Source organism: Prorops nasuta, unplaced genomic scaffold (genome assembly GCF_024137725.1).
Source record: "Prorops nasuta isolate Cenicafe-Biocafe unplaced genomic scaffold, Cenicafe_Pnas_1.2 PNAS00007, whole genome shotgun sequence".
Classification (NCBI taxonomy): domain Eukaryota; kingdom Metazoa; phylum Arthropoda; class Insecta; order Hymenoptera; family Bethylidae; genus Prorops; species Prorops nasuta.
In genome coordinates this window covers 1544919-1570304 of record NW_027116804.1, presented here as the reverse complement: position 1 = coordinate 1570304, position 25386 = coordinate 1544919, and the positions used below count along the sequence as shown (strand labels likewise).

General features: G+C 38.6%; 7 protein-coding genes across 7 annotated transcripts; 2 read left to right on the top strand and 5 right to left on the bottom strand.

The window, feature by feature from the left end:
- Positions 1 to 3820: 3820 nt before the first annotated feature.
- On the top strand, positions 3821 to 4903 carry LOC136775246 (golgin subfamily A member 6-like protein 22). Its single transcript, XM_066729821.1, has one exon. The coding sequence runs from the start codon at positions 3821 to 3823 to the stop codon at positions 4901 to 4903; it is 1083 nt and encodes a 360-aa protein (XP_066585918.1).
- Positions 4904 to 5001: 98 nt separating this feature from the next.
- Positions 5002 to 6654, top strand: LOC136775245 (golgin subfamily A member 6-like protein 22). Its single transcript, XM_066729820.1, has 2 exons — positions 5002 to 6423; positions 6541 to 6654. Exons 1-2 carry the CDS (start codon positions 5002 to 5004, stop codon positions 6652 to 6654), a joined length of 1536 nt encoding a protein of 511 aa, XP_066585917.1.
- A 3202-nt stretch (positions 6655 to 9856) lies between these two features.
- Positions 9857 to 10594, bottom strand: LOC136775244 (uncharacterized). The gene is made up of 3 exons (XM_066729819.1): positions 10378 to 10594; positions 10074 to 10302; positions 9857 to 9983 (listed from the first exon to the last, which is right to left on the bottom strand). Exons 1-3 carry the CDS (start codon positions 10592 to 10594, stop codon positions 9857 to 9859), a joined length of 573 nt encoding a protein of 190 aa, XP_066585916.1.
- Positions 10595 to 11083: 489 nt separating this feature from the next.
- On the bottom strand, positions 11084 to 12853 carry LOC136775243 (uncharacterized). The gene is made up of 2 exons (XM_066729817.1): positions 11779 to 12853; positions 11084 to 11673 (listed from the first exon to the last, which is right to left on the bottom strand). The coding sequence occupies exons 1-2, from the start codon at positions 12851 to 12853 to the stop codon at positions 11084 to 11086; spliced, it is 1665 nt and encodes a 554-aa protein (XP_066585914.1).
- A 642-nt stretch (positions 12854 to 13495) lies between these two features.
- On the bottom strand, positions 13496 to 15673 carry LOC136775242 (uncharacterized). Its single transcript, XM_066729816.1, has one exon. It carries the CDS (start codon positions 15671 to 15673, stop codon positions 13496 to 13498), a length of 2178 nt encoding a protein of 725 aa, XP_066585913.1.
- A 674-nt stretch (positions 15674 to 16347) lies between these two features.
- LOC136775241 (uncharacterized) lies at positions 16348 to 17349 on the bottom strand. Its single transcript, XM_066729815.1, has one exon. It carries the CDS (start codon positions 17347 to 17349, stop codon positions 16348 to 16350), a length of 1002 nt encoding a protein of 333 aa, XP_066585912.1.
- Positions 17350 to 19038: 1689 nt separating this feature from the next.
- On the bottom strand, positions 19039 to 19932 carry LOC136775240 (uncharacterized). The gene is made up of 2 exons (XM_066729814.1): positions 19436 to 19932; positions 19039 to 19375 (listed from the first exon to the last, which is right to left on the bottom strand). The coding sequence occupies exons 1-2, from the start codon at positions 19930 to 19932 to the stop codon at positions 19039 to 19041; spliced, it is 834 nt and encodes a 277-aa protein (XP_066585911.1).
- Between the last annotated feature and the right edge of the window lie 5454 nt (positions 19933 to 25386).

Here is a 25386-nt window from a genome sequence, read left to right as displayed (position 1 = left end):
CTCCAATTTTTCGAGTCGGACTCGAGTCGAGTCCGAGTCACGTCTCTGAGTACCAGGGAAGACATGTGCGTTTTATACGCTGATTATAGTCTGTAAAAAAAGTAAAGTCAACGTTATATCATTCTTCTTTAACCTCAGATTTATATTGGTAAATAATATTAATTACGTTTCTATTCATATATTTATATTAATACAAACTTAAATTTCAGGCTCGATTATTCTTTCATATAATCTTAATTTTAAACAGAAAGCTTGTCCATAATGCAAAATATTACAACAAATATTTTTCTTGTTGGCCAAAGTCATTATAAAATTGAAGGAAATAATTTGCCTTCTAATTTACAAGTTTTAAAGGTTTTGTTTCATTATCTACGAATAGTAATTCTAAGTTTACGAGAAAGCGCACATTTAGTTTACGACCAAATCATTGTTTCTTGGAAGGAAAAAGCAATACCTACGAGGTATAAAAGTCGATATACAGGGTGTAACGAAACGACCGCCTTTTCTCGTAACTGGAGGTTCGGGGTGACCATCCAAATGCACGTGTAAAATTTCGTTCGAATCGTTCAAGGGGTTTAAAAGTTATTTCCATTTAAAACTCACCCTTTTTCGGTCCTTTTCGAACGACTTTAACTGTGCATAATAAAATGGAGAAAGTGAAAAAACAATTGACGAACACCCCACTAGAATGTAAAAATTATCGATCGCGCGCGATAATACATTTGCTATTTATTTCATTAATTTGGCTATTAGATTAATTTTAAAAATAGCAAAATCCTTTTCATTACAATTCCAAATCAATTCAATACAAGTATCATTGACTGAATTGATGGAAAGAGGGAGAAGATAGAATGAAAAGGAAAGTATCAAAAGCTAAGATGTCACGCGACTGCACTGATAATTTAATAGGAAACGCATCAAGGCATTTTCTTTCTACAAACGAAGGTAAAAAGAATTATTTAAAATCAATTCATTGATGATAGAAAAAATTAAACTTACCCATTATTGTTCTCCAAGTTCCTTTACACCGAAGTTTTTGAAAAAGCTTCAAACTGGCTCCTCGATGATTTCCAGAATGCACACTTTCATTGATTTTGCATTTAAGAACTCGCGAATTTAAGCAAATTAGGTGTTAACCTACGTTTCTTCAAAACACCAGTTAATTTGACACTTTTTGAACTGTTTGAAGTAGGCTGAAAAGAGAGACACAGAGAGATAGAATAATCAATAATTCTTTTCGACCACTCTTAATCACCCTACTTCAAACAGTTCAAAAGTGTCAAATTCTCCAGTGTTTTGAAGAAACGTAGGTTAATACCTAATTTGTTTAAATTCACAAGTGTTTAAATGCAAAGTCAGTGATAGTGTGCTTTCTGGAAATCATCGAGGAGCCAGTTTGAAGCTTTTTCAAAAACTTCGATTTAAAGGAACTTGCAGAACATTTAATGGGTGAGTTTAGTTTTCTCCTTCATCAATGTATTGATTTTGAATCATTCCCTTTAGCTTCGTTAGTAGAAAGAGAATGCCCTCATGCATTGTCTATTAAGTTATCATTGCGCTCGTGCGATATCTTAGCTTTTGATACTTTCCTTTACATTCTATCTTCTCCCTCTTTCCATCAATTCAGTCAATGATACTTGTATTGAATTGATTTGGAATTGTAATGAAAAGGATTTTGCTATTTTTAAAATTAATCTAATAGCCAAATTAATGAAATAAATAGCAAATGTATTATCGCGCGCGATCGATAATTTTTACTTTCTAGTGGGGTGTTCGTCAATTGTTTTTTCACTTTCTCCATATTATTATGCACAGTTAAAGTCGTTCGAAAAGGACCGAAAAAGGGTGAGTTTTAAATGGAAATAACTTTTAAACCCCTTGAACGATTCGAACGAAATTTTACACGTGCACTCAGTTTGTCACCCCGAACCTCCAGTTACGAGAAAAGGCGGTCATTTCGTTACACCCTGTATTGATGAAATAGAAAAATTATATAATAAATGGAGAAAAGTACAAAAAAATTGTGGAAGATGAAGGAATGTGCAAAATAAAATTGAAACTGAATTCATTTCTAACTTAAATGATTTGTTTGATATTGCTCATTATAATATTTTAAGTGTGGATGATGAAGAAAATTAATTGCTTTTATTAAATCAGCAGCAATCTGATCAACTTGAATTTATTGATGAAATGGAAATAATACAAATTGGTAATAATTTTTTATTCATTTTAAATTTTATTGATTTTATCAGAATCTTTTCTCAAAATTTAAATTTATATTTTGGTTAATAATGTAGATAGTTCTCAAATCATCGATGATATTTCCTCTCGGCAAACAAGTTCATATAGTCAAGCAACTCTTTAAGAGGGCTCTACTTCTTCATTCGATACTTATGGTTTGTCAACAGGTATACAATCTCGTGGAACATTAAACATTTTGACACCGAAGCTCTGTATGATGTTAGACAAATGTAAGATTAGTGATCGTAACGCTACAAGTTTACTTATTTCTTTTTTGCAAGCTGTCAATCTTAAGGCTAGCAATTACATTATTAATAGAAGTTCTATAAAGGTGAAACGAGAAATATTTCGTAAAAGTAGAGCAGCGGAAATAAAACGTCGATTTCAAAGTACAGATCTTAGCAGATTAGTGATTCATTGGGATGGAAAGCATTTGCCTAGCATAACTAGAAGTAAATTTGTTGAACGCCTTCCAATAATTATTTCATGCAAGGAAGAAACTAAAATATTAACAATACCACCTCTTGAAAATGCCACTGGAAATGCAATAGCAAATGCAGTTTATGATGCTCTACAAGAATATTGTCTTAACGACCTTGTGGTTGGCTTATGCTGCGATACAACTGCTTCAAATATGGGACGTGTTAATGGTGCAGCAACTTTAATACAACAATTATTAGGAAAACACCTTCTCATGTTTCCTTGTAGACATCATATTTTTGAAGTTATATTGAGAGCTGTTTTTGAAATTGAATTACCCAATTCTACTGGACCAAATGTTCCACTATTTACGAGATTTAAGAAAGAATGGCACACATTAAATCATTCCAAATATAAAATTGGATTAACAGATCCAAAAATTTACGCAATTTTAAAAGACGAAATTCCTATAATTCATGCATTTGTGGAGAAACAATTAAAATTAAACCATAGTAGAAATGATTACAAAGAACTGTTAGAATTGACTCTACTATTTATAGGAAAAGATATGGATATAATTAGGCTTCACTTCCCAGGAACAATGCATCAAGCAAGGTGGATGGCTAAAGCCATATATTGTTTAAAGATTTATTTATTGCAAAAGACATTTACAGTAACCCGAAAGGAGAAAGAGGCTATAACGATGATATGCATTTTTATTGTAAAAATATATATTAAAATATGGTTTAATGCCTCGATATCAGTAAAAGCACCAAATTGTGATTTTCAATTGATAAAAGATCTTTATGGGACTTCCGTTTCCGGTGTGTGTGTGGATGGGTGAATGATGTGAGTAAGTGGCATTTGAGGAAAGAAAAAAGAAAGGTTAGTGAAAAGGATAAGACAGGGAGTAGAAAGAAGAGAAAAGGAAAGGGAGCCCGAGAGAAGGGAATATGAGGGAAGGAAGGGGAAGGGAAAGTGAGCAGAAAAGGGAGAGAGAAAGAGAGATAGGAATTTGGAGGTTAGGAAGAAAGGCGGGAAAGTGAGAGAGGGAGGTAGATAGGCGATAACGGGAAAAGAAGAGAACTGGGGCACCTGGCGGGGAAAAAAGGAAGGACAGAGAGGTCGGTAAGGTAGGAAGGAAGAATAGAGTAAGGAAATGGAAAGGGAAGGAGAAAGAGGGGAGAAGGAAAAAGGGAAGGAGGAGGAAGTGGGAAGGGAGGTGGAGAAGGAAAGGGAAGGGGGGAGAATGAATATAGGAAGACTGATAAGGGATAGAGGGGAGGGAGAGAGGAGGAGGACGGAGAGTACTGGAAGTATGGAGGAATTTTTGAGGGGGAAGAGAGAGGAAAGAGAGGGAGAGGAGGAGAGAGGAAGAGGGGACAAATGGGCATTCAAGAAGAGTGCCAGGGTGGAGAGATCGCCGGTGAGGGGGGAGGAAGGGGGAATGGAGAAAGTGTTGAAGGCAATAGAAGGAATAAAGGAGAAGATGGATGGGATAGAGGAGGGAAAGAAGGAGATACTGAAGAAAATAGAGGAGGTGAGAGAGGAAATAGAGAAGGATAGGAGGGAGTGGAGGAGGGAGATAGAAGGACTGAAGGGAAGAATGGAGGAGCTGGAAAAGAGAGAAAAGGAGAGGGAGAAACAGGAGGGAAGGGTAGGGAAAGAGAACAGAGGACAGGAAAACGGAGAGATGGAAGAGAGGATAAAGAGGCTAGAATGGGAGAGAGAAAGAGAGGAAAGGGAGAGGAGGAGGAACAATATAATAATGTGGGGGATGGAAAGGGAAGAGGGAGGTGAGGAAAGATTGAAGGAGGAGGTAGGAAGGATAATGGAGATGATTGGGGTGAAAGGAGGGGTGAGGGAGGTGAGGGTGCTAAGAGGGATGAAGGGGGAAGAGAGAAAAGGGATAGAAGTAAAACTAGAAAGTAGAGAAGTGAAGAGAAAAGTGATGGAGGGGAAGAATAAATTGAAGGGGAGGAAGGAAAGGATAGAGGATGATCTAACATGGGAAGAAAGAAGGATAATGGGGAAGGTAAGGGAGATAGCAGAGGGACAAAGAAGAAAGGGGGAAAGGGTAAGGGTGGGATATATGAAGGTATGGGTGAATAATGAGGAGTGGAGGTGGAATGAGTGGAAGGGAGGGCTATGGAACAAGGAAGGGAAAGGATGGAATGAGGAAGAGGCAAGAGAGGGAGAAAATTTTGGGGGAAGAGAGGGGAAGGGGAATGGGAAGAGATAGATGGGAGAAAGAAGGAAGTGAGAGAGAGGAGAGAAAGAGAAGGAGGTGAAGGAGAAAAGAAAAGGGGGAAGAGAGGAGAGAGGCAGGAAAGAAAAGAAATGGATAGGAAGGGAAGAGGAGTAGAGATAGCTTTTTGGAATGTGGCAGGGGTGAGTAACAAGGACGAGGACTTTTGGGAGAGGATAGGTAGGTGGGATGTGGTGTGTTTAGTGGAGACGTGGTTGGAAGAGAAGGGATGGGAAACCTTAAAGAAGAAGATGCCAAGGGGGCATGAATGGTGGGTACAGTGGGCGAAAAGACAGGAGAAAAAGGGGAGGGCGAAAGGTAGGATAGTAATGGGAGTGAAAAAAGGAATGAAGGGAAAGAGAAAAAGAGAGGAGGAGGAAGAGGAAGGAATAATGGAGATAGAGGTGAAGATAGGGAGAGAGGAGTGGAGAATAATAGGAATGTATGTCGGAAAGGGGATTAGAAGCATAGAAGATGGGATAAGGAGAGTGGTGGAAAGGGAACAGGGAAAGAAATGTCTGATAGGAGGCGACTGGAACGCAAGAATAGGAGAGGCAAGGGAGGAGGAGGAAGGAGAGGAAGGAGGAAGGAGTATGGGAAGAAAGTCGAAGGACGGAGTGGTGAACGCAGAGGGAACAAGGATGATGGAATTGATGGGAGAGATGGGACTGGTGGTATTTAATGGGACAGTGAGAGGAGATAGTGAAGGAGAATACACATACGTAGGGCACATGGGAAGATCAGTAATAGATTACGTAGTGGGAGATATGGAAACAAGGGAGGAGATTAGGGAGATGGAGGTAGAGGTGAGAGTAGAATCGGATCACTTACCGATAGTGGTGAAACTAGACAAAGAGAGGAAGAAGAGAGAGGAAAGGGGGAGGAAGGGCAGGGTAAAGAGGGGATGGGAAAGAGAGCAGTTGGAAAGGTTTAAAGAGAAAACAGAGAGGATAGAAAGGGAAGAGGAGGAAGGTGTAGAGAAGAGATGGGAAAAATTGCAAGAGGAGGTGAGAAAAGTGAAGGAAGAAGTGAAGAAGGAGAAGAGGGAGGGGGCGGGGATGAGAAGGGGATGGTGGGATGAAGAATGTAGAGCGGAGAAAAGGGAATTAAGGAAGAAGCTGAGAAGATGGTTAAGAGGATCTGGAGGGAAGGAGGAGTACGGGAGAGGGAAAAGAATGTACAAGGAGATGTGTGAGGGAAAGAAAGAGAGATGGCGAGAGGAATGGTACAAGGAAGTGGACAAAGCGAGAACAGAGACGGAAGTATGGGAAATTATAAGGAGGAGTAGAAGAAGGGGAGTGAATAGAGCAGAAGAGATAGCAATGAAAGAATGGGACGGGTTATTTAAGGAGCAGTTAGGGGGATGGGGGGAGGAAAAGGAAGAGAGAGTGGAGGTTGAGAGAAGAGGGAGAAAGAAGAAGAGAGAAGGGGGAATAGATGAGAAAGAGGTAGACAGGCAGATAGAAAGGCTAAAGGGAGGGAAGGCGGCAGGGGAAAATGGATTGGAAAATGAAGTATGGAAATGGGGGGGGGGAAGGAATAAGAAAGGAAGCGTGGAGGGTGTGTGATGGGGTATGGAGAGGAGAGGGATGGCCGAAGGGATGGGAGGTAGGGGTAATTGTGCCGATTAGGAAGAAGGAGAAGGGAAGAAAGTGGAGGATTACAGAGGGGTAACCTTAATGGACACAATGGCGAAAGTGTATGCGGGGGTGTTAGGGGAAAGGTTAGAAAAGGAGATGGAGTAGAAAGGAATGATAGGGGAAGGGCAGACGGGTTTTAGGAAAGGAAGGGGAGTGATGGAAAACATCTATGTGTTGAACTACCTGGTGAATAGGGAAATGGAGGAGGGAAGAGGAGGAATGGTAGGATGTTTCATAGATATAAGGGCGGCCTTTGACAGAGTGGACAGGGAGATATTATGGGAGGTGATGGAAAAGAAAGGGGTAAGTGAAGATTTGAGGGAGGCGGTAAAGAAAATGTATGGGGAAACAGTATGCAGAGTAAGGAGGGGAAAAGAGTTGGGGGAGAAATTCTGGACGGGAAGGGGAGTAAGGCAGGGTTGTCCGATGAGCGCGAAGCTTTTTATCTTATATATTGATGAGTTAGAGGAAAGATTGGTGGAGAGGGCGAAAGGAGGAATACAAATAGGGGCAGGGAAGATATATTCGCTGGCGTATGCGGACGACATTGTAGTGATGGCAAAAGGAATGGGGGGAATGAAGATGATGCTGGGAGTAGTGGAGGAGTTCTTGGATGATAGAGGGATGGAATTAAGTGTGGAAAAGACAAAGATAGTGAGATTTGGAAAGAGAGTAGGAGGGGAGGTGAGATGCAGGTGGAAGGGAGGATGGATCGAAGAAGTAAAAGAGGTGAAATACCTAGGATACACGATGAAGAGAAATGGAAGACAGGACGGGCACGTAGGGGAAAGGGTGAGGAAAACCGGAGCGGTGATGAAGGAGGTATGGGGATTAGGAAGAAAGATATTTAGAAATAATGTGGGAAGAAGACTATGGATGTTTGAGAGGATGATATGGCCTGTGATGGGATATGGAGGTGAGATATGGGGTTGGGCAGAGAGAGGAAGGATAGAGGCGATGGGAGAGAGATTCATTAAATGGGTACTGGGGGTGGAGTGGGTTACACCAGGTTATGCAGTGAGGGAGGAAGTGAAAATGAGAAAGCTAAAAGGAAGGGCAGGAAAGAGGGCATGGGATTTTGAAGAGAAGCTGAGGGAAGGGAAAGGGAACAAGTGGAAAAGGGAGTGTCTGAGGGAGATGGAAGGGAAAGAAAGGAGAGGAGAAAAAGGGTCAATATGGGAAGAGGAGAGGAAAAGTTTGTTAGAGGAATATGGTGAAAAGAGAGGCAGGGAAGGATGGGAAAACAAGGAAGAGAGAGAAAGGATATGGGATGAAGTAGTGAGGAAAATGGAAAGGAGAGAAGAAGAGGAGAGAAGGAGTAGGATAGGAGCATCGAGATATAATAGGTGGTATAGGATAGTGATGGAGGAAGGGATACCGGAGTACCTGAGAAGAGGAAAGAGAGAAGGTGAATGGAGAAGAATAGCAAGGTATAGGCTAGGAAATGAGATGAGGGAAGGGCAATATTGGAGGAAAGAGGATGAGAGAAGGTGTAGGGTATGTGGGTGGGAAAGGGAAAGCTGGGAGCATGTGTTGGGAAGATGTGGAAGGGGTGAGGAAGGGGATGAGACGGGGGTGGAGGAGAGGATAAAGGAGATATTGGATGGAAGTGGAAAAGGAGTGGAATGGATGAGAGAGATGGATGAAGAGAGGAATGGGCGGATAAGCCGGAAGCGGAGGTCAGCGGAAGGATGCGTGAGGATGAGTGGAATGGAAGAATGAATGAGGCGTCTCTCTCTCTCTCTATGTATCTGTGTATGTGTATCTATGTATATAAGGAGTAAGAAAATGGAGTTAAATAGGTTAAGATAGGATAAGTAGATATAAGGAATTATGTGGAACGGTTATAAGAAAATTGGGGCGAACCCCGAAAGGGCGTTCAGGAAAAAAAAAAAAAAAAAAAAAAGATCTTTATGACTTCCAATATATTAATAAAAAAATAAGTGAAACTGCACTGAAGAAACTATTAAATCATTTATGGTACTTAAATCCTGAAAATTGTATTATGGCTTTATTTGATGATGAAGTAAACATTGAAACAAAACAAAAAATTGTGGAAAAATTACTTGACGAATCAAATGCTATTGATTTGAATGAATCAATATATGATAGTAATGAAAAAAATATCAAAAGGCCTATGGTATTGCTATCGGAAGTACCTGAAGTATTAAATCAAGGATTAGATCAATTCATTGAATCTCAATCAATTAATTTCTTTCATAAACTTAAACTTGATATCAGTTGGATGAGAGTAGATTGTAATCGTAGGTGTGAAAATACAAATTACCAGGAATGTCGGAAAATAGTGAAAAACTTAAGTGTTGTAAATGATGTTGCAGAACGAGGTGTACATTTGATGGAGGAATATAACAATTTGTTTACAAAAGATGAAAATCAAAAACAATTTATAATACAAATTTTGAACGATTATAGCAGAATATACACAAAAAGGAGTAAAGCAAATTTATTACAGCCACTAAAGTGAAATATATGTATAAGAATATTAAAAAATGTAGGAATTGCAATTAGTCATTCAACAATAATTTGTAATAATTGTTGTAGTTAGGAGATCTAGAAAATTGAATAAATGTAATATGTTAAAGATAGTTTTTTCAAGCTCATATATTTCAAACATTTGTAACTGGTATTCGTTCCTTACTTTATTTCTTTTAATTTAAGAAAAAATATTAATTGTAAGGCAAACTAAGAATAAGTACTTATATAAACATTTCGAAATTTTGTACATGCACTTTTCAATCGTATAGTGTGAATTATAGGAGCATTTCATGTAATCTTTCATTGTTGATTTTTTCTGTAAATTAGTAATGCACAATATGCTTGTTAAATGAAAAAGAGGATCGATTTTTGTGAAATATCTCAATAAGTATGTTTCCTACGAATAAATGTATAAGACCATTATTATGTAGAATTTAATTCTTCAGAGAAAAGGTTATATGCATCTTTTCATATAATCAAATATTTAATGAGCTATCTGCGAAAAACTGTAAAATTCTTCGAAAATTGCATTTGATCGAATTGAGGCACGTGTTTCCATCATTTGTCAGGCCGCAGATTTCAACCACTGTAGTTTCTCATCAAATACTAGTGTTTTTTAAAGATCCGCAAAAATTTATTTTTTAACGACCACCCCACTGTATATACATGTTGTGGCAATCCTCGTCGCGAAGCGAATCTACGAAAGGAAGCGAGGAAACCTTCAGATGTCAAATCTGATACTAATTCTAAATGCACCGCCTTTACAGCCATACATACGTACGCACAAACATATATTTTAATTTTGGCTCGATTACGAAATTTTTTTTTCTTTAATAAGAAAAGGACCGCAAAAATCTATACCAGTATGCGTAAAGGGTGGTGAAGGTGTTATTCTTGAAACAGGCAAATTACCCATTTTGCTAGTTTTTGTGGCGGCCCTAAAACGGAAACAGCGCATGCAAGATTTAATTTTTTTTCTAACATATAGTTTGCCGTCAGTTACCCAAAATTTCTGTCTAAAATTGTACAGTGTGGCTTGTACACCTGTATGCAAAAGTCTCTGATGAATTTCGCGTATGATGCAATTTGTTAAGTGATGTTTGGGCATCAAAGTCGGGTGTTTTTGGGCAAACGATAAATTAGCTTTATGCAGTCGTCCTCCAACTCTAATAATGCCATTATCGTCCAGAAAAGGACTTAAGCTAGCGAATTTTTTGGATTTCACATCATTAGAATTACACAAGGATTCAATAATATCTGCAAAATACGAATTTTGCAATATTTTTATTATGCGAATCTTCGATTGTTCAATTTCTTCGCTATTTAACGAACCGCGAAATTTATGATCGTTGATAAAACGAAGGCAATGCGCGAAAACTCTAACCGTTTTTTCAAAAGATGAAAATCTTTCGAATAATGGTAAGTTATTTATAACCATTGTTAAACATACTTCCTTTCGTAATTCCGTTATTTCTGGAAGAATACCAGACTCGATTGGCCACGTGATTTCTGGATCTATCAGCCATTCTGGTCCATGTCTCCACTTCATATTTTTTATGAAATCGCATGGCAATTGACCGCGAGATATTATATCAGTTGGGTTACTTTCAGTGTTTACATAGCGCCACGCATGACCATCGGTTGATTATTTAATTTTAACGACACGATTGGCTGCAAAAGTTTGTAATTTGTGTGGCGATATGTTTAACCAGTGCAAAACGATCATGGAATCACACCAAAAGGTGACTGACTCATATTGATTTAAATTTATTGTGTCCTTTATTTCATTGTACAATTACGCCAGTAATAATGCACCACAAAGTTCCAATCTAGGTATGGTCGTCTGTTTTAAAGGAGCCACTTTAGATTTTGCGCTAAGTAATCTAGACTCAACATCCCTTTTACTGTTCTGTGAACGAACATATATGCATGCCCCATAACCTATTCTGCTGGCGTCACAAAACCCATGCAGCTGAATTTGTTGACAATCTGTGATCAACAATCTTCTTTTAAAGTACACAGGACCCATCAATTCCCATTAATCTAAAAATTTTATCCATTTAGTATGGATATCTTGAGGCAAAGAATTATCCCAATTAATCCCAGCTTGCCATATGTTTTGCATTATATGTTTCAAATGTAATATAATTGGCCCTAGCAAACCAAGCGGATCGAAAATTTTTGCTATCTCTGATAAAACAATTCTTTTTGTCGCACCTTTGCATGTTGGTATACGTATAGGCGTATAACAAATCTCATCTTTCTCGGCATTCCACGTCACACCTAAAGCTTTCAATTTGCCGGTAAGGTTTAGTACGAAATTCGCGTGTATCGCGTTGGTCGGCAAATCCTTAATAATGCGTGAATCATTCGAGGCCCATTGTCGAATAGTGAAACCCCCCAAAGCTAGGAGTTCAGTTATTTCATCGCGTATTTCGCGCGCTTCTTTGATAGTCTCCGCCCCTGTCAATAAGTCGTCCACATAAAGATGGGCTTTGAGAATTGTGGCCGCTCTAGGAAACGATGCACTTTCATTACCAGCGAGTTTCTGAATTGAGCGAGTAGCTAAAAAAGGAGAAGATGACATTCCGAAGGTGAGCGTGTTTAGTTGGAATGTTTGTACATCGCCTTTGTATCACCATAATATTCTCTGAAACTTCCCGTAATCTTCATGCACTAAAACCTGACGATACATTTTTTCGATGTCAGCTGTTATTATATAATTATATGTACGAAAACGTGTTAAGTGATATATAAGCCTATCTTGTATCGTTGGTCCTACTAATAATGAGTCATTCAACGAATACCCGTTGTTGTCCATAGCCGACGCATCGAAAACAATTCGAATTTTCGTGGTATTACTTGTTTCTTTGAATACCGGATGATGCGGCATATAGTATCCCGTATCACAATTATTGCTTACAATGGACATATGTTTCAATTCGAGGTATTCGTCGAAGATCTTTCTGTATGCTTCTTCTAATGGTTTGTTGTTAGCTAGTCGGCGCTCTAGCAATCTGAGCCGCTTGAACGCTATTTCTCGGGAACCGATAAAGTTAACGTCGGCTTGTCGGAATGGCAACCGAACTACGTATCTGCCGTCTTTATTCCTCGTCACCGTATTCGTAAAGTGTTCTTCACAATCTATTTCGTCCCTTGTGAATTGTTTAGGTACGGACACTTCTTCTATCTCCCAAAATCTTTGTAAAATATTTTCCAAATCTATCGCGTGATAGATTTGCTCGCTATCTTTTGAATCATTAAAACTGCTGGCGACAACCCATCCTAATTTTGTTTTTTGCAAACATAATCCAACACCACCCTGCGATATGATAATCTGTCCAATGGATAATAAAGACAGAGTTTTTCCTGCACCTATTAATAAATCAATAGAGCGTGAAATATGAAATCTCGGGTCAGCCATCTTCAAATTTGTCGGTATTTGTATCATGTCTCGTGGAAAATTCTCCGGTGGTACTGAATCTGAAAGCTTTGGTATGACTAAACAGGATAATTCGAGACAAAAATCATTATGCGCTGCCTTTATTGTAATTTGTACTGTGCCTCGCGATGTCGTATTCATACCATCTATGACGGTTACTAATCTAGAGCATGATTTGATTCGCGCGCCTAATTTACTGACCATTGATTCTGTAATAAAATTGTTTATGGCACCTGTGTCTAATAATGTCCTACCTGTAGTAAATAAATGTTTCCTATTCCTAAACCCTATCTCAGCCGCAGTCAGTAATTGCAAGCAATTATTTTCCTTCACGGTATTTTTAATTTCGACTACACGCGATTCCATTTCTAGTCACAACGTCGGATCAACTTTAGATACCGTAGTTCTCTCACTAGAATGGGGCTTTTCGTTATCAAAATGTAGCAAAGTATTATGATTTTGGTTGCAAATCGTACAATTTGATAGTTTGCAAGGTTTTCCCCTGTGTGACCTAAAACAATTATAGCACAATCTGGCTTTCTTTACAAGAGTGAAGCTTTCCCTTACCGTTAATCCCCTAAAAGTCTCGCATTTAAATAGTGGATGGAATCCATTCTTACAAGCAATACAATTCGACGATGAACCAGCGGTGAAAGCCTGCCCGGGCGTAATCCTTTGCCGCTTCCTAGCTGTTGCATCACGTTTATTTTGATCGTCATCATGTTGACGTATGCGTTCGCGACGGGAAGCATTTACTGCGCACTTATATAAAAATTCGTACATCTTTTTTTTTTTTTTTTTTTTTATTTAAGCTTCTGAACCTTTATTAGGTTATAAGCAAAAGTGATACATATAGATAAATATAGTTATAATACATTAATACGAATATTAGGATAATTTAGAAATATGAAAATTATGAATTAATTAGTGTTTACAGAGGTTACTTAGTGTCTTATCTTAACGTAAATGATATGATGAGAAGAGAGATAAAGCTGGGAGAGAACATATTTATGGGAATATGTTATTTTTTTTTAAGAATTTATGTATATACATGAATGGTTTAATGCTTGGTTGAACAAGAAAACATTCGATAGAGTGTGGAGGGTAATGTCGAAGTTGAATTAAAGATTGAAGCAAACTGTCTCTGCCCTTTTCAAGAAAAGGACATTGCCAAATGACGTGATTTAAGTCTTGTTGGTCGGAACCACAAGGACATTTAGGGTCTTCGATGATACCAATTCTTGCTAGAGAAAAGCCAAGGTGGTAATGATTGGAGCGAACCCTGTTAACCCAACAGGTGAAATCCCTAGGAAGAGCCTTCCTTGTGAACCAAGGGGATTTATTGGTGTGAAAGAAGTTAAGGAAAAACTGTGTGCCCTTATAAGTAGCCTCGTCTAAGAGAGTATCATCATTCTTTTTGAGGGCTTGGCTCATAAATTTTTGTGAAAGGTCCGACCAAGGACAAAGGAATCTAGGGGAAATATCAAAGTCCGAGGCTTCCTTGGCAAGCAGATCCACATGTTCATTCGAGTGTATGCCAGAATGAGAAGGAATCCAGAAAATGTTTACTCTATGTTTGTTATTGAATTTGATATTAATAAGATTTTTGATGTCAGACAAGTATGGATTGTAGTGAGCATGGAGGGATGGGGAAGTGAGAGCGTTGATGACACTGAGGCAGTCAGTGTAAATATGGGTGTTGCTGAAGGTGGTACCGGTAAGGAGATTAAGACCCATCAGAATGGCAATGCATTCCGCCGTAAAAGATGACATGTATCCGAGGAGACCAGATTGAGAAGAGACCTTGAGTTCAGGGGAGTAACATGCCGCACCAACCTTATTAAGCTGGTTGTTTTTGCTACCGTCAGTAAAGATTGTGATAGTATTAGGTGGTAAATAGGAAAGATGATCGAGAAATAGAAGATTGGGAGAAGGGGACGATTTGAGCAAGAGTCCTAAGGATGTGTCAGTGTCAAAGGAGTAACTAGGACAATAATCTGTTAGAAAAGGAGTTAACTTAATATCTGTTCTTATGGACTGATAGTATGAGCGGACGTTTTTGATGCAGGAAGTTAAACATGAGTGTGATGATTTGATGAGAGGTTCTAAAAGAGGGGAAAACATAAGTTGTCTTACACGGCTAGAAATGAAAGAAGAATTGATAGAAATGCATTTAGCAATGAATTTATTGCAAAGAAATTTAGAACGATGTTGGAGGAGACAGATTTTGGACTCACCTAATAGAATATTTGTAGGTGTGGAAATTCTATACCCCATAGATATACGGATGGCTGAAAATTGTATTTTTTCTATTGCTAGAAGATCTCGTTGCTTTTTTGGGAAATAAATGAAGCTATTGTAGTCTATACCGGACCGAATGAGACTTTTGTATAAGGTTAAAAGAGTAGACGTGTTAGCGCCCCATCTGATTCCAGAGATGAATTTAAGAAGATTGAGCTTATTAAAACTTTTCCTACGAATTTCATCGATTTGAGCTTTAAAATTGTATTGGAAGTCATAAATTATTCCTAAGAATTTAGTGGATTCAGAGGAGAATATCTTATGCCCGTTAATTTTGATAGAACACGAGCCTGGTTTAATACCCTTTTTATTGAAATGAATAAGAATGGGTTTTTCAGGGGATAAAGATAACCCGAGGTTGGACAGGTTAGAGTCAATGTGACCAATAGCATTTTCCAGAATGAATTTTTCGGGAGGGGTAGAAATGGGAAGAAAGACGCCAATGTCGTCTGCGAATTGTGAAACGATGATTTTACTATGCAGTCCTTTCATGATGTCAGAGACATAGATGAGATAGAGAAGAGGGCTCAAAACACCTCCTTGAGGTAGTCCTTTGGAGACAAGTCTTGAAGTGGATTCTACTGAGCTTATCATGAATGAAACTTGTCTGCTAAAAGTAAGAAACTGAACAAAACTTATGATGTTAAATGGACAGCCCAAGTTGGTGAGTTTTGTAATAAGAACGTCACAGAGGACATTATCAAAGGCGCCTTGGACATCTAGAAAACAGGCTAAAACATCATGGCCTTTGTGAAAGGCCTCCTCTACAGTTAGTGAAAGTGTTGCTAGATTGTCAAAGCATGATCTTCCCCCTCTAAATCCTGATTGAGATTGAGGAATGATATCCATGTTTTCCGCCCACCACATTAGTCTTGTTTTGATCATTTTTTCAAGAATTTTACAGAAACATGAGGTAAGTGAAATGGGACGAAATTTGGAGCTATCCTTCTTTTTTATGAAGAATGTGCGACTGTTTTTCCAACTTGCGGGGAATTGATGTGATGAAAACATATCGTTAAAGAGTTCAAGACATACTTTTTTAATAGAAGGAGGCAAGTTGATCATAAATGAGTACTCCATTTGGTCAGGACCGGGGGAAGCCTTAGAGCTACATTTGGAAAGGGCTATGTGAAATTCCTCGGGGTGAAACGGCTCGTTTAAATAAGAGAAAGTATGAGATACAAGTGGATGAAGTGGGGACGAAGGAGAAGAAGAGGAGAAGGATGGGGAAGGGAAGGGATATGAGGGTAGTGGGTGGGAAGGATCAGTTTCTGTTTCTGTTTCTATCTCAAATTCTGTTGGACAATGTGGAACTCAGGGGGGAGCGAGTTTGTCTATTAGAAGGGAGATCTTTGTCTTTTGGTCTGGATCAGGAAAGAAGGAAGGATTGGAAGAAATGCGAGCAAATCTGTTTTTTAGGATTTTGCAGCAATTCCAAACATAAGATTGGGATGTGTTGAAGTCAATAGACTCAACAAATTTTCGAAACGATGCTATTTTCTTTTGTTTTATGAGTTTTTTTGTGCATGCCACTCGCTTCTTATATTCAATGAGGTCTTCTATCCTATGTGTGTGTCTCCATTTTTTGAGAGAGGCTTTACGTAGACGAATCGAGGTATCACAATCGCTGTCCCACCAAGGGGTGGAGTTGTACGAAATTTTAGGGAGGAGTGTGGGTCTTTTAGGAGTGGATTTTTTAACAGCGTCAATAATTTGATTACATAAGATGCTATATTTGTCCTGTAAATTTGAGCTGCGGAATTTGGAGGAGAGGAATAGAGGAAGGGAGTCTGACATGGTCGATTGAAAGAGGGACCAGTTGGTTTTTTTCGAAGAGATTCTATAATTTTTTTTTTTAAGTGTGTATTTTTATGTTTTGTAGAGGAAACGATAATTAGTAGGGGATAATGGTCTGATCCCCGTAAATCATCAGATACTTGAAGGTCAATTTTGTCCAAAAGGTCAGGCGAAGAGAGGAGGAGGTCAAGGTTGGAAAATGTGTTGCGGTAGAAGTCGATATGGGTCGATGTATGCTCGTTGACCAGAATTAAGTCGCTGGAATTGAAGGCGTTGAAAAGAGCGGTACCAGGGGGATCATATTTTTGGCAATTCCATGATGGGTGGTGGGCATTAAAGTCACCCATAATTAGGCATGGTCCTAGGGATGAAAACGCGGCGAACAGATGATTCCATTCCTGCTCCGACACATGGTGATTGGGAACTCTATAGCAAGTGAGGATGAAAAGTTTTGTAGGAGCATTTAAAATTTCAACAGCAGCGATTTCAAGCTTGTTGCTAATCTTGCAAAAGAGAGAGACAGGCTTGAAGAAAATTTGTTTTTTAATAAGGTATATAATGCCACCTCCACGGTGTGTGTCTCTATCAAGACGAAAGGTGTGGAAACCTGGAATATCAAATGTTTTATCTTTAGTGAGCCATGATTCTACACTAATAAAAATGTCTTGGTCAGCGATGCGTTTACTTAATTCTTCTTTCTTCTTGAAGATGCCCCTGGAGTTCCAGAAGGTGATATGAAGGTCAGAGAAGTGATCAGTAGTCATCTTTTGGTTGTATAGATTTTTAAGAGTTCTGTTCTGCTTCGGAAGATTCTAGCTCCGTCCAGGCAGTGTGGTTGTCCAGTTTTTTCAGAATCCTGGATATTCGATTCTTTATTGATTTGTCCAGAAGACTGGGATAGATATCTCTGAGCAGCTTTGAAAGTTGAGGAATATCCTCAGTGTATTTCTTAGCTATTGAGATAATATCTGATTTACCGGTGGAATCGGCAAGAAAGTCAACAAGTTGCCGGTAGCTTAGGAAGAAGGCCGAAGGATGTTGTAGTAAAATGTTTTATGGGTTCAGTTTTACATTCAATGTCTGTAGTGTGGTCATGTTGGGTTTCGTTAGAGGATTGTTTCTTCTTAGGACTGTAGTTAGCTGCTGCGAGAATAGAGTCGTTGCTTGAAAAAAGTTCCATATCCACATCTAGAACGACCTTGCCCGTGTTAGCCTTTTTTTTGGATTTTTTGTTGAGCTGGAGGAAGCAGAGATTGAGAGTGGGCGTTTATATGAATTATCCAAAGTGGAAGGTTCAAGAAGCTGAGGAGAGACGTCATGGGAACTGTAGTTGGGATTGGAATTGGAATTATGATTGAGAATGGTTGAGGAAAGAGGTACATTAGTTGAGGAAAGGCTTTGTTGATGACTGGGGTCAGAGATAGCAGGGAATTTGGGATTATTGTGGGACGTGTTGACATTTGGAGCCATAGTATTATGTGATGGATTAGGATTATCAGGAGTTTGAAAATCACTGTTGGTATCTTCACGAGTAGTTTCGGAGTTAAGAAAGAGTTAGTCAGGAATATTTTTGTTTATATGAGAGCTACTGGTAGTAGGACATAGCCTGGCAAGATGACCTTCTGACTTACACAGAAAACATCTATGAGAGTCGGAACTAGAGAAGATGGTATAATCATGACCCTCGTAATTAATTTTAAATATATGCGGAATTTTGGATATGTCCTCATTTTTTAAATAAATAAATCTCCTGAAACTTCCCACATGACCGTAGCCGTCCTTATTTATCGATGCTCTGAGTGTAGAGATTTGTGAAAGACCTTTAATTCCTAATGTGTTTAACATGTGCTCAAGTGCGAAGTTTGGAAGTTCAGTAGGTACGTTAGAGAAAATGACTTTTTTGTTGTTTGAGACTAGTGGTCTGAGGGAGACTTCTTGGCCATTGATTGAGATGTGATTGAAATTGCTTGAGAGTTCGTTGACAAGCTCTTTAGAAGATAGGTACATACATATTCTGTTGCTTGAAATTCTTGATGCACTGATGATTTTTTTATTATCAATCAAATTGCCGATAGCGCAGACATAGTCTGTTAAGGTGAGGTCCTCTATGCAGTCGATGATAATGCCCTGGTCCCTCTTAACATGTGTTGCAGCAGCATAACTTAAGTTAGTTGTTGGTTGTACTGTGAATGTAGGTACGTCCGAGCCAGTAGAGTTTGAAGGTGAAGGTGTTGAAGAATTTGATTTATCAACGGTTGCGTGAAGCATCGTAGGAGAATTGGAAGATGTGGCAGAATTAGTAACATTAGTTAAGTTAAAAGAAGACTTTGGAGACGGGTCGCCCATATTAGAAGGCATTGAGACTGGGCTAAGGCCCGTTCTTCACTTAATTGTACACTGTTTATATTAAGCACGCAAGACTAATCAGATTATAGGAGCAATTAGGACACGTCCTAACACCGCGGGATCTGATTATAGACTGATTCGTACATCTTATCAATATCTGGGAATTCTTCCCGACTAAGCCCAGATTCCCATTGGTTCATTGCCGACCTAGGCAATTTGGATTCTAAAAGATGCACCGCAATCTCAGGCGCTACACGCACACCTAAATATTCCAGCGATGCCACATGCTGTTGCATGTCGTCGGCTAGCTTGGAAAATCCCTTCGCGATTTCTTTTTCTACGATTGGTAAATTTAGAATCGAGGAAATGTGTTTCGATATGAGAATTCGCTTAACCTCATACGAACGTTCTAGTAATTCCCAAGCTTTGGAATAATTTGCACCGCTGAATGAAAAAATCCCAATCTTTTAGCATTCATCAATTAATGCCGCCTTTAAATAGTGCAATTTATCCAAATCTGTTATATCATTGCGTGCATCGATCATGCTACAGAAAGCATTTTTGAAGGTTAGCCACTCTTCATATTTACCATTGAAAACAGGTAATGTAATTTCGGGTAACTTAGCTGTTCGAAATTGTGTATTGTTTGCAACGGTTGCCGATTCATTACTCTGCGCGTCACTTCGCGTATCGCTACGTGTTTCATTGCATGACGTAATTGAAGTCCCGGCGATTATCAATAAATTTTCTACTCTACTGGCTAGAGTGTAGAAACGTTCTTGAATCGCGTCAAATTTAACTTGATGATTTTCTTGAGGATCCAAAATCATTAGCTCATCCAATGATTCCTCAAATGTATGATACAATTCCGTCAACCGTTTGATTCGCAATTTTATCGCGGCTGTGTCTGATGTGCCTTTATCGAGGGTGTTATTAAAATTCGTAATCTGGGATTTTATTGCAACCCGCTTCTGTATTAATACCTTTATTCGGTCCGACATTTTATGTAAATTTGATCCGAATGACTTACCTTGAGTCTTCTTAGACTTCCACGATCTCAGATGCAGCTTAGTATCTCAAATCTGTCACGACCTCAGATATGGATTGGTACTGCAATGTGTCAATGTTACTGGTAATTCACTAATGTTCGTCTCGTTCTTAATTACACATTAATGCAGTCTTTCACAACCTCACAGGAGGCACTAAAATTTATGAATGTACTATTTCGGGTTTTTAACAGATAGATTGTTAAAAGAAATACTCGTATCACTTTAAATATATATGTATTTAGATATATTCGTTATTCTTCACTGCAATCTATTGTTAATTTATATTGCGTGATCGGTTATTTTGAGATTCACTGTTAATCAGTGTGAGATTGCAAATGAAACTCCAATGATTGATTATGTCCGTCAGAAATCAGAACCATAACTGAATCGACTCAATACGCAACCTCCCCAAACCGACTCACCGTTTCCCGAAGATCGCCAAAGTTATTTTTCGTGCCCCAATCGAATACTAGATCGACACCGCGGACCAATCATTGAAGACTCCCAATCTCTTAGCTTCGTGCGATGCCGTAGCCAATGATATCGACTCGGGCCTGATGGATCCTTTATCGTGGATATGTCATGAATATACAGAACACAGTTCTTCGACCAATTTTTTTCTTTTCTTCACTATCCATAACTCTTCATGTACACAGTGGGAAATTGAATCGTGTGTGGTTCGGCTAGTTTCACTCTGTTATTTAACATGGAAAATGATATACTACACTATAGTTAAAAGCACACACGATTCAATTTCCCACTGTGTATGTGTTGGGTTTACAAGGGTACATCGAGCACTGATGGTAGTAAAAGTTTCTTTTTCCTAATAAAACTCTTTAACGAATTATTTCAAGAAGAATTCTCGTTAGCATGATTCTCCCCATGAAAAATAGCACTTTTTTTTTTAATTCCGCATTATCTTCATTATATGCTTCTTTGATTCAGCATCCTCTTTAGCCTGATTCTCCATGAAAATTGATGCATATTTCTTTAAATCTGCATTATCTTCAACATGTTTCTGCATGAAATTTCTCAATTTTACTTGAAAATCATTCAGCCTTAACTCGGTTTCATCCAGCCTTAACGCAATACTTCGTAAAATATCACTGTTTTCTTGTATTTCATTTTTAAGGTTCTCACGTACAGCATTCATATTATCCAGCAGAACATGCATATTCACAGCACATTTCTCATCAGTAGCATCAAATCCTAAATTTGAAATAATATTCCCCTTAGCATGAAACGCATTCATACGATTATCAAATTTTAATGTTTCATCTTCAGTTTGCGGAAATATTTTCTCACATTACTGGTAGTGGAAATACCTCCAAATTTATTTATTGCCATTGTGAAGTAACACAATCAACTGGGAAAATATGGAAAGTGTAATCTCTTTTCTAGGATAATACGTTCTTTATGAAGCTCCTCAATTATTGATTGTATCTCATTATGATGATTCGTATGTCCTGCAGCAGATGATGCTATCAAAAGTCTCAAACGTTCAACTAATTCGTTCGGATCATTCCAATGTACATAGTTCACTGGTTTGTCATTAATACACATATAACCGCTGCCTTTTACAATATTCTTTGGAGGAAATAATGGACTAATTATTTTCTTTCATTTATGACCATTATTCCCACGAAGCTTTCCCTCGCTACTGTAATCCGCTCTGTGTACATTAGTTTGAGAAAGAATATTCTTATATGTTTTTAAATCATCTTCAGTATAATCATGTGGCTCTTTCATGAAGATCAATTCAAATAGACCAATAGTACCCTAATAATACTCCTCATCAATAATAATAAAATCTCCACGATCTACTTTAAAAGCACATTTTCCAATTCTCATTTTGTTAAGACTACCATCTTGTTCAACTCCAGAATTATAATCAATTATTTCCTTATTTTTAGTCAATAACATCTCTATATATTTACGTCCAATAGCTCCATATTCTGACAAAGAACTATTTAAATCTAAGGATCTTTGCTATGGCGATGATGGAGTTTCTGCTTGCATTGGTGATGGTATTGCTAAATTATTAACATCCTAGTCCACTTTCACTCCCTCCTCCTCCTCATCCCCATCCTCTTCCAGAGAAGGTATAATGTTTCATTAAGTCGTGAATTTCCTTGCTCATCATCATCAGATGAAGGGGTTGGAATTTTAATTCTAGAGTTGTATGCGAAATCTTTACGTTGTGGAGTCGATGCGAGATAAGTCCTTTTACGTTTCGATGGAATAATAAAAGAATTATCGCTTACAGTAGTCTTCTGTAGCGGTTCCTGTTTATACTTATATTTCAGGGACACGAAGGTCATCTCATTATGTTCAGTGAGCTTCTTCAATGGCTCAACAATTGGTTTAAAAGTTTCATTTAAATTGGTTTCCATCATTTCTCTTCCTGATTTGAGTTCACGATATTTTTCACGAATTACTTTACTTTTCGCGGCAATCTTCTTAAGCAGCATCTTTTCTTACATTTTCCTGCTTTCCATGTTTTCCACGTTCAAGCTGTATTCAATCAACGTTCAATCCACGTTCAATACGCGTTCAATCCGCGTTCAATCTACGTTTCCACGTTCAATCCATGTTCAATCCACGTTCAATCTTATTTCCACGTTTATACTAGGTTTATTCCACGTTTATTTGATGTGTGTGTTTTGGTTGACACTTAGCTCTAAACTGAACAATCTTAAGCAAACGGTATACTATTTAATCTTAGCATACTCATCGAAACTTTACCGATATCTACCATTTTGAATTGTACTATCCTTGTCGATCACTAGAAATCCATAATCGTGGTGCCAGCACTTTGAACACAATTCATTGAATTTTTCAAATGACATATCCGTGTTTACATGATCGTTATAAATATGTTTTAAATTAGTACCATCTTGCTTAAAGATTACGAGAAGATTTGCATTATCACGAATCATGTGTTTAGGAATTTTAGCATAAGTCTGGCAGAGGTAGAAGCAGTCAATATTTGAATGTCTACCCATGGAGAAGTAGTCTCTGATATTATCCTGCTTATCGTTAGCAACATCATCAAATATGAAAATAGAATTGGGTAATGCCTCAGTTACCTTTACAACGTTGCTATTGTTTGAAAATTTAAAACATCCAATACCTTTTAGTCCTTTTAATAACCGTTCAAGGTATTGATACTTGGGTTGTTGAAGCGACTTTGAGTATACATAAATATTTTCAAATCTCACACCGTTAGGACTTTCCACGAGACTAAGCAGTACGTTTGTTTTACCGCAATTCGAGGGTCCGCAAATTAAAATACGAATTGTAGATGGAAGCAGGGATCCAAGACGTTCACTCCTTCCTCCACAATCCCCACCGACAATAAAGCGATCGGCGTTGGAGACACGAATGTGCAGTGGTTGCTTTACGAAATCCATAACTGTAACACTCTATGATCATGCAAGCTATTTATAGGCTTGAAGCAGATTATCTCATCAGTTCTCATTATGTCGTTGTTAATGTTAGATGTGCTACGTTTGTAGGATTGAATTATTGAACAGCTTGAATACATTCCAAAAATTTTACTATTGAAGCGCTTTCCAAACAGTATTCGACTGGTTTGGTGTAAATTGCCTGAGCACATTCGTGCCGATCCTGAAGTGCAACAATATCGTGCCTGTACGGAACATTGTAATTTACCTAATCAAGATCATTTTGATGGATTACCACCTTCAATAAGAAATTGCTGGATGTGTCAACGAACCCGTTAGGAAAGCATGACATGATGAGTTATGGTTGTGGATCTTTTTTCAATAAGCTGCTAAATAAACTACCCTTCGAGCTGCATGTACCTGGCTACAATTATTGCGGTCCAGGTGCTCGCCTTCATGAACGGTTAGCACGTGGTGATCGAGGAATAAACCCTCTGGATGATGCTTGCCGTGAGCATGATAACGCATATTCAGTATATAAGGACCTGCCCTCGCGTCATCATGCTGATAAAGTACTTGCACGCCGTGCACGACAACGTATCATAGCTAGTGACTCATCCGTAGGTGAACGAGCGACAGCGACTGCTGTCTGGGCATCAATGAATACAAAACGGAAACTCGGCTTAGGACTGCGAGTGTCTAGAAAAAGTACGAAGAAAAGAAAAATTCGTGTACCGAAAAAACTAGGTGGTTTATTGAGGAAAAAGTCACTTACTAAAACAAAACGAGGGGGTTTATTACCACTGCTTCCGCTGCTGAGTGCGGTGGGCGCATTAGCTGGCAGCGCAGCAGGTATAGCAAAGGCTGTAAACGACACCAAAGCAGCCAAAAAACAATTGGAAGAAATGCATCGACACAATCGCTTAATGGAAGCGAGACGGGGACAAGGTTTATACCTCGCACCATACAGCCGAATAGGAAAGGGAGTGAAAAGGAAAAGATAATAAATGGACTTCCTAAATCTGGACCTACTAGTAATATACAATTATCAAACGTCTGCCGTGAAATACCGCATTTTCGGGGAGTCTTTATGCGTGCATCTCTACTTCAAAATGTGCAACGCAATGAATGCGCAATTGTGAATCTTGATGACGAACAAGGTCCTGGAACACATTGGGTCGCTTACGTTAAACGTAATAAGCACGTTAAGTATTTCGATTCCTTCGGAAATTTAAAACCTCCAATTGAACTTGTGGAATATTTTGGACCTTCTGCTATAATCTACTACAACCACGACCAATATCAATCGTATGATTCAAGCATATGCGGTCAGTTGTGTGTCAAGTTTCTACGTGAACAATGTCTTTAACAGTCACACTCTCTGGCTGTGACTCGGTATTGGGGTCAGATTTTTTCCCCCCGATCGATCTTCGAGATTGACAATATGAACTCGGTCTCGTAGACTTTCAGAGCTTCAATTCAATCGCTAATGTTGATGAGACAAACAATATATTTTACGTTGATGATCAGGAGCTAACTATACCTACAGGTTGTTATGAGCTCAATGCCATAAATGACTTTTTACGTGCTCAGATGTTCGAAGGTGATGAAGAAGAAGTAATTGTTCTACGTGCTAATAATAATACATTAAAAAGTGAAATAAAGTGTAAATATCAGTTTGATTTTACACAACCTAACAATATAGGTTCTTTGTTGGGTTTTTCATCAGATCGTGTTATTCCACCGAACACACTAGTTGAATCAGACGACCCCGTAAATACTATAAGAGTAAATATTCTACGGATTGAATGCAACATTACAGCTGGTGCGTACACAAACGGTAGACCTCGACATGTTATACATGAATTTTTTCCGAGTGTTACGCCAGGTTATAAAATCGCAGAAACACCGAAGAACGTCATTTACTTGCCAGTCATTGCGAAAGTAATTGACCGCCTCACCTTGCGTATTCTCGATCAGGAAGATCGTATAGTAAATT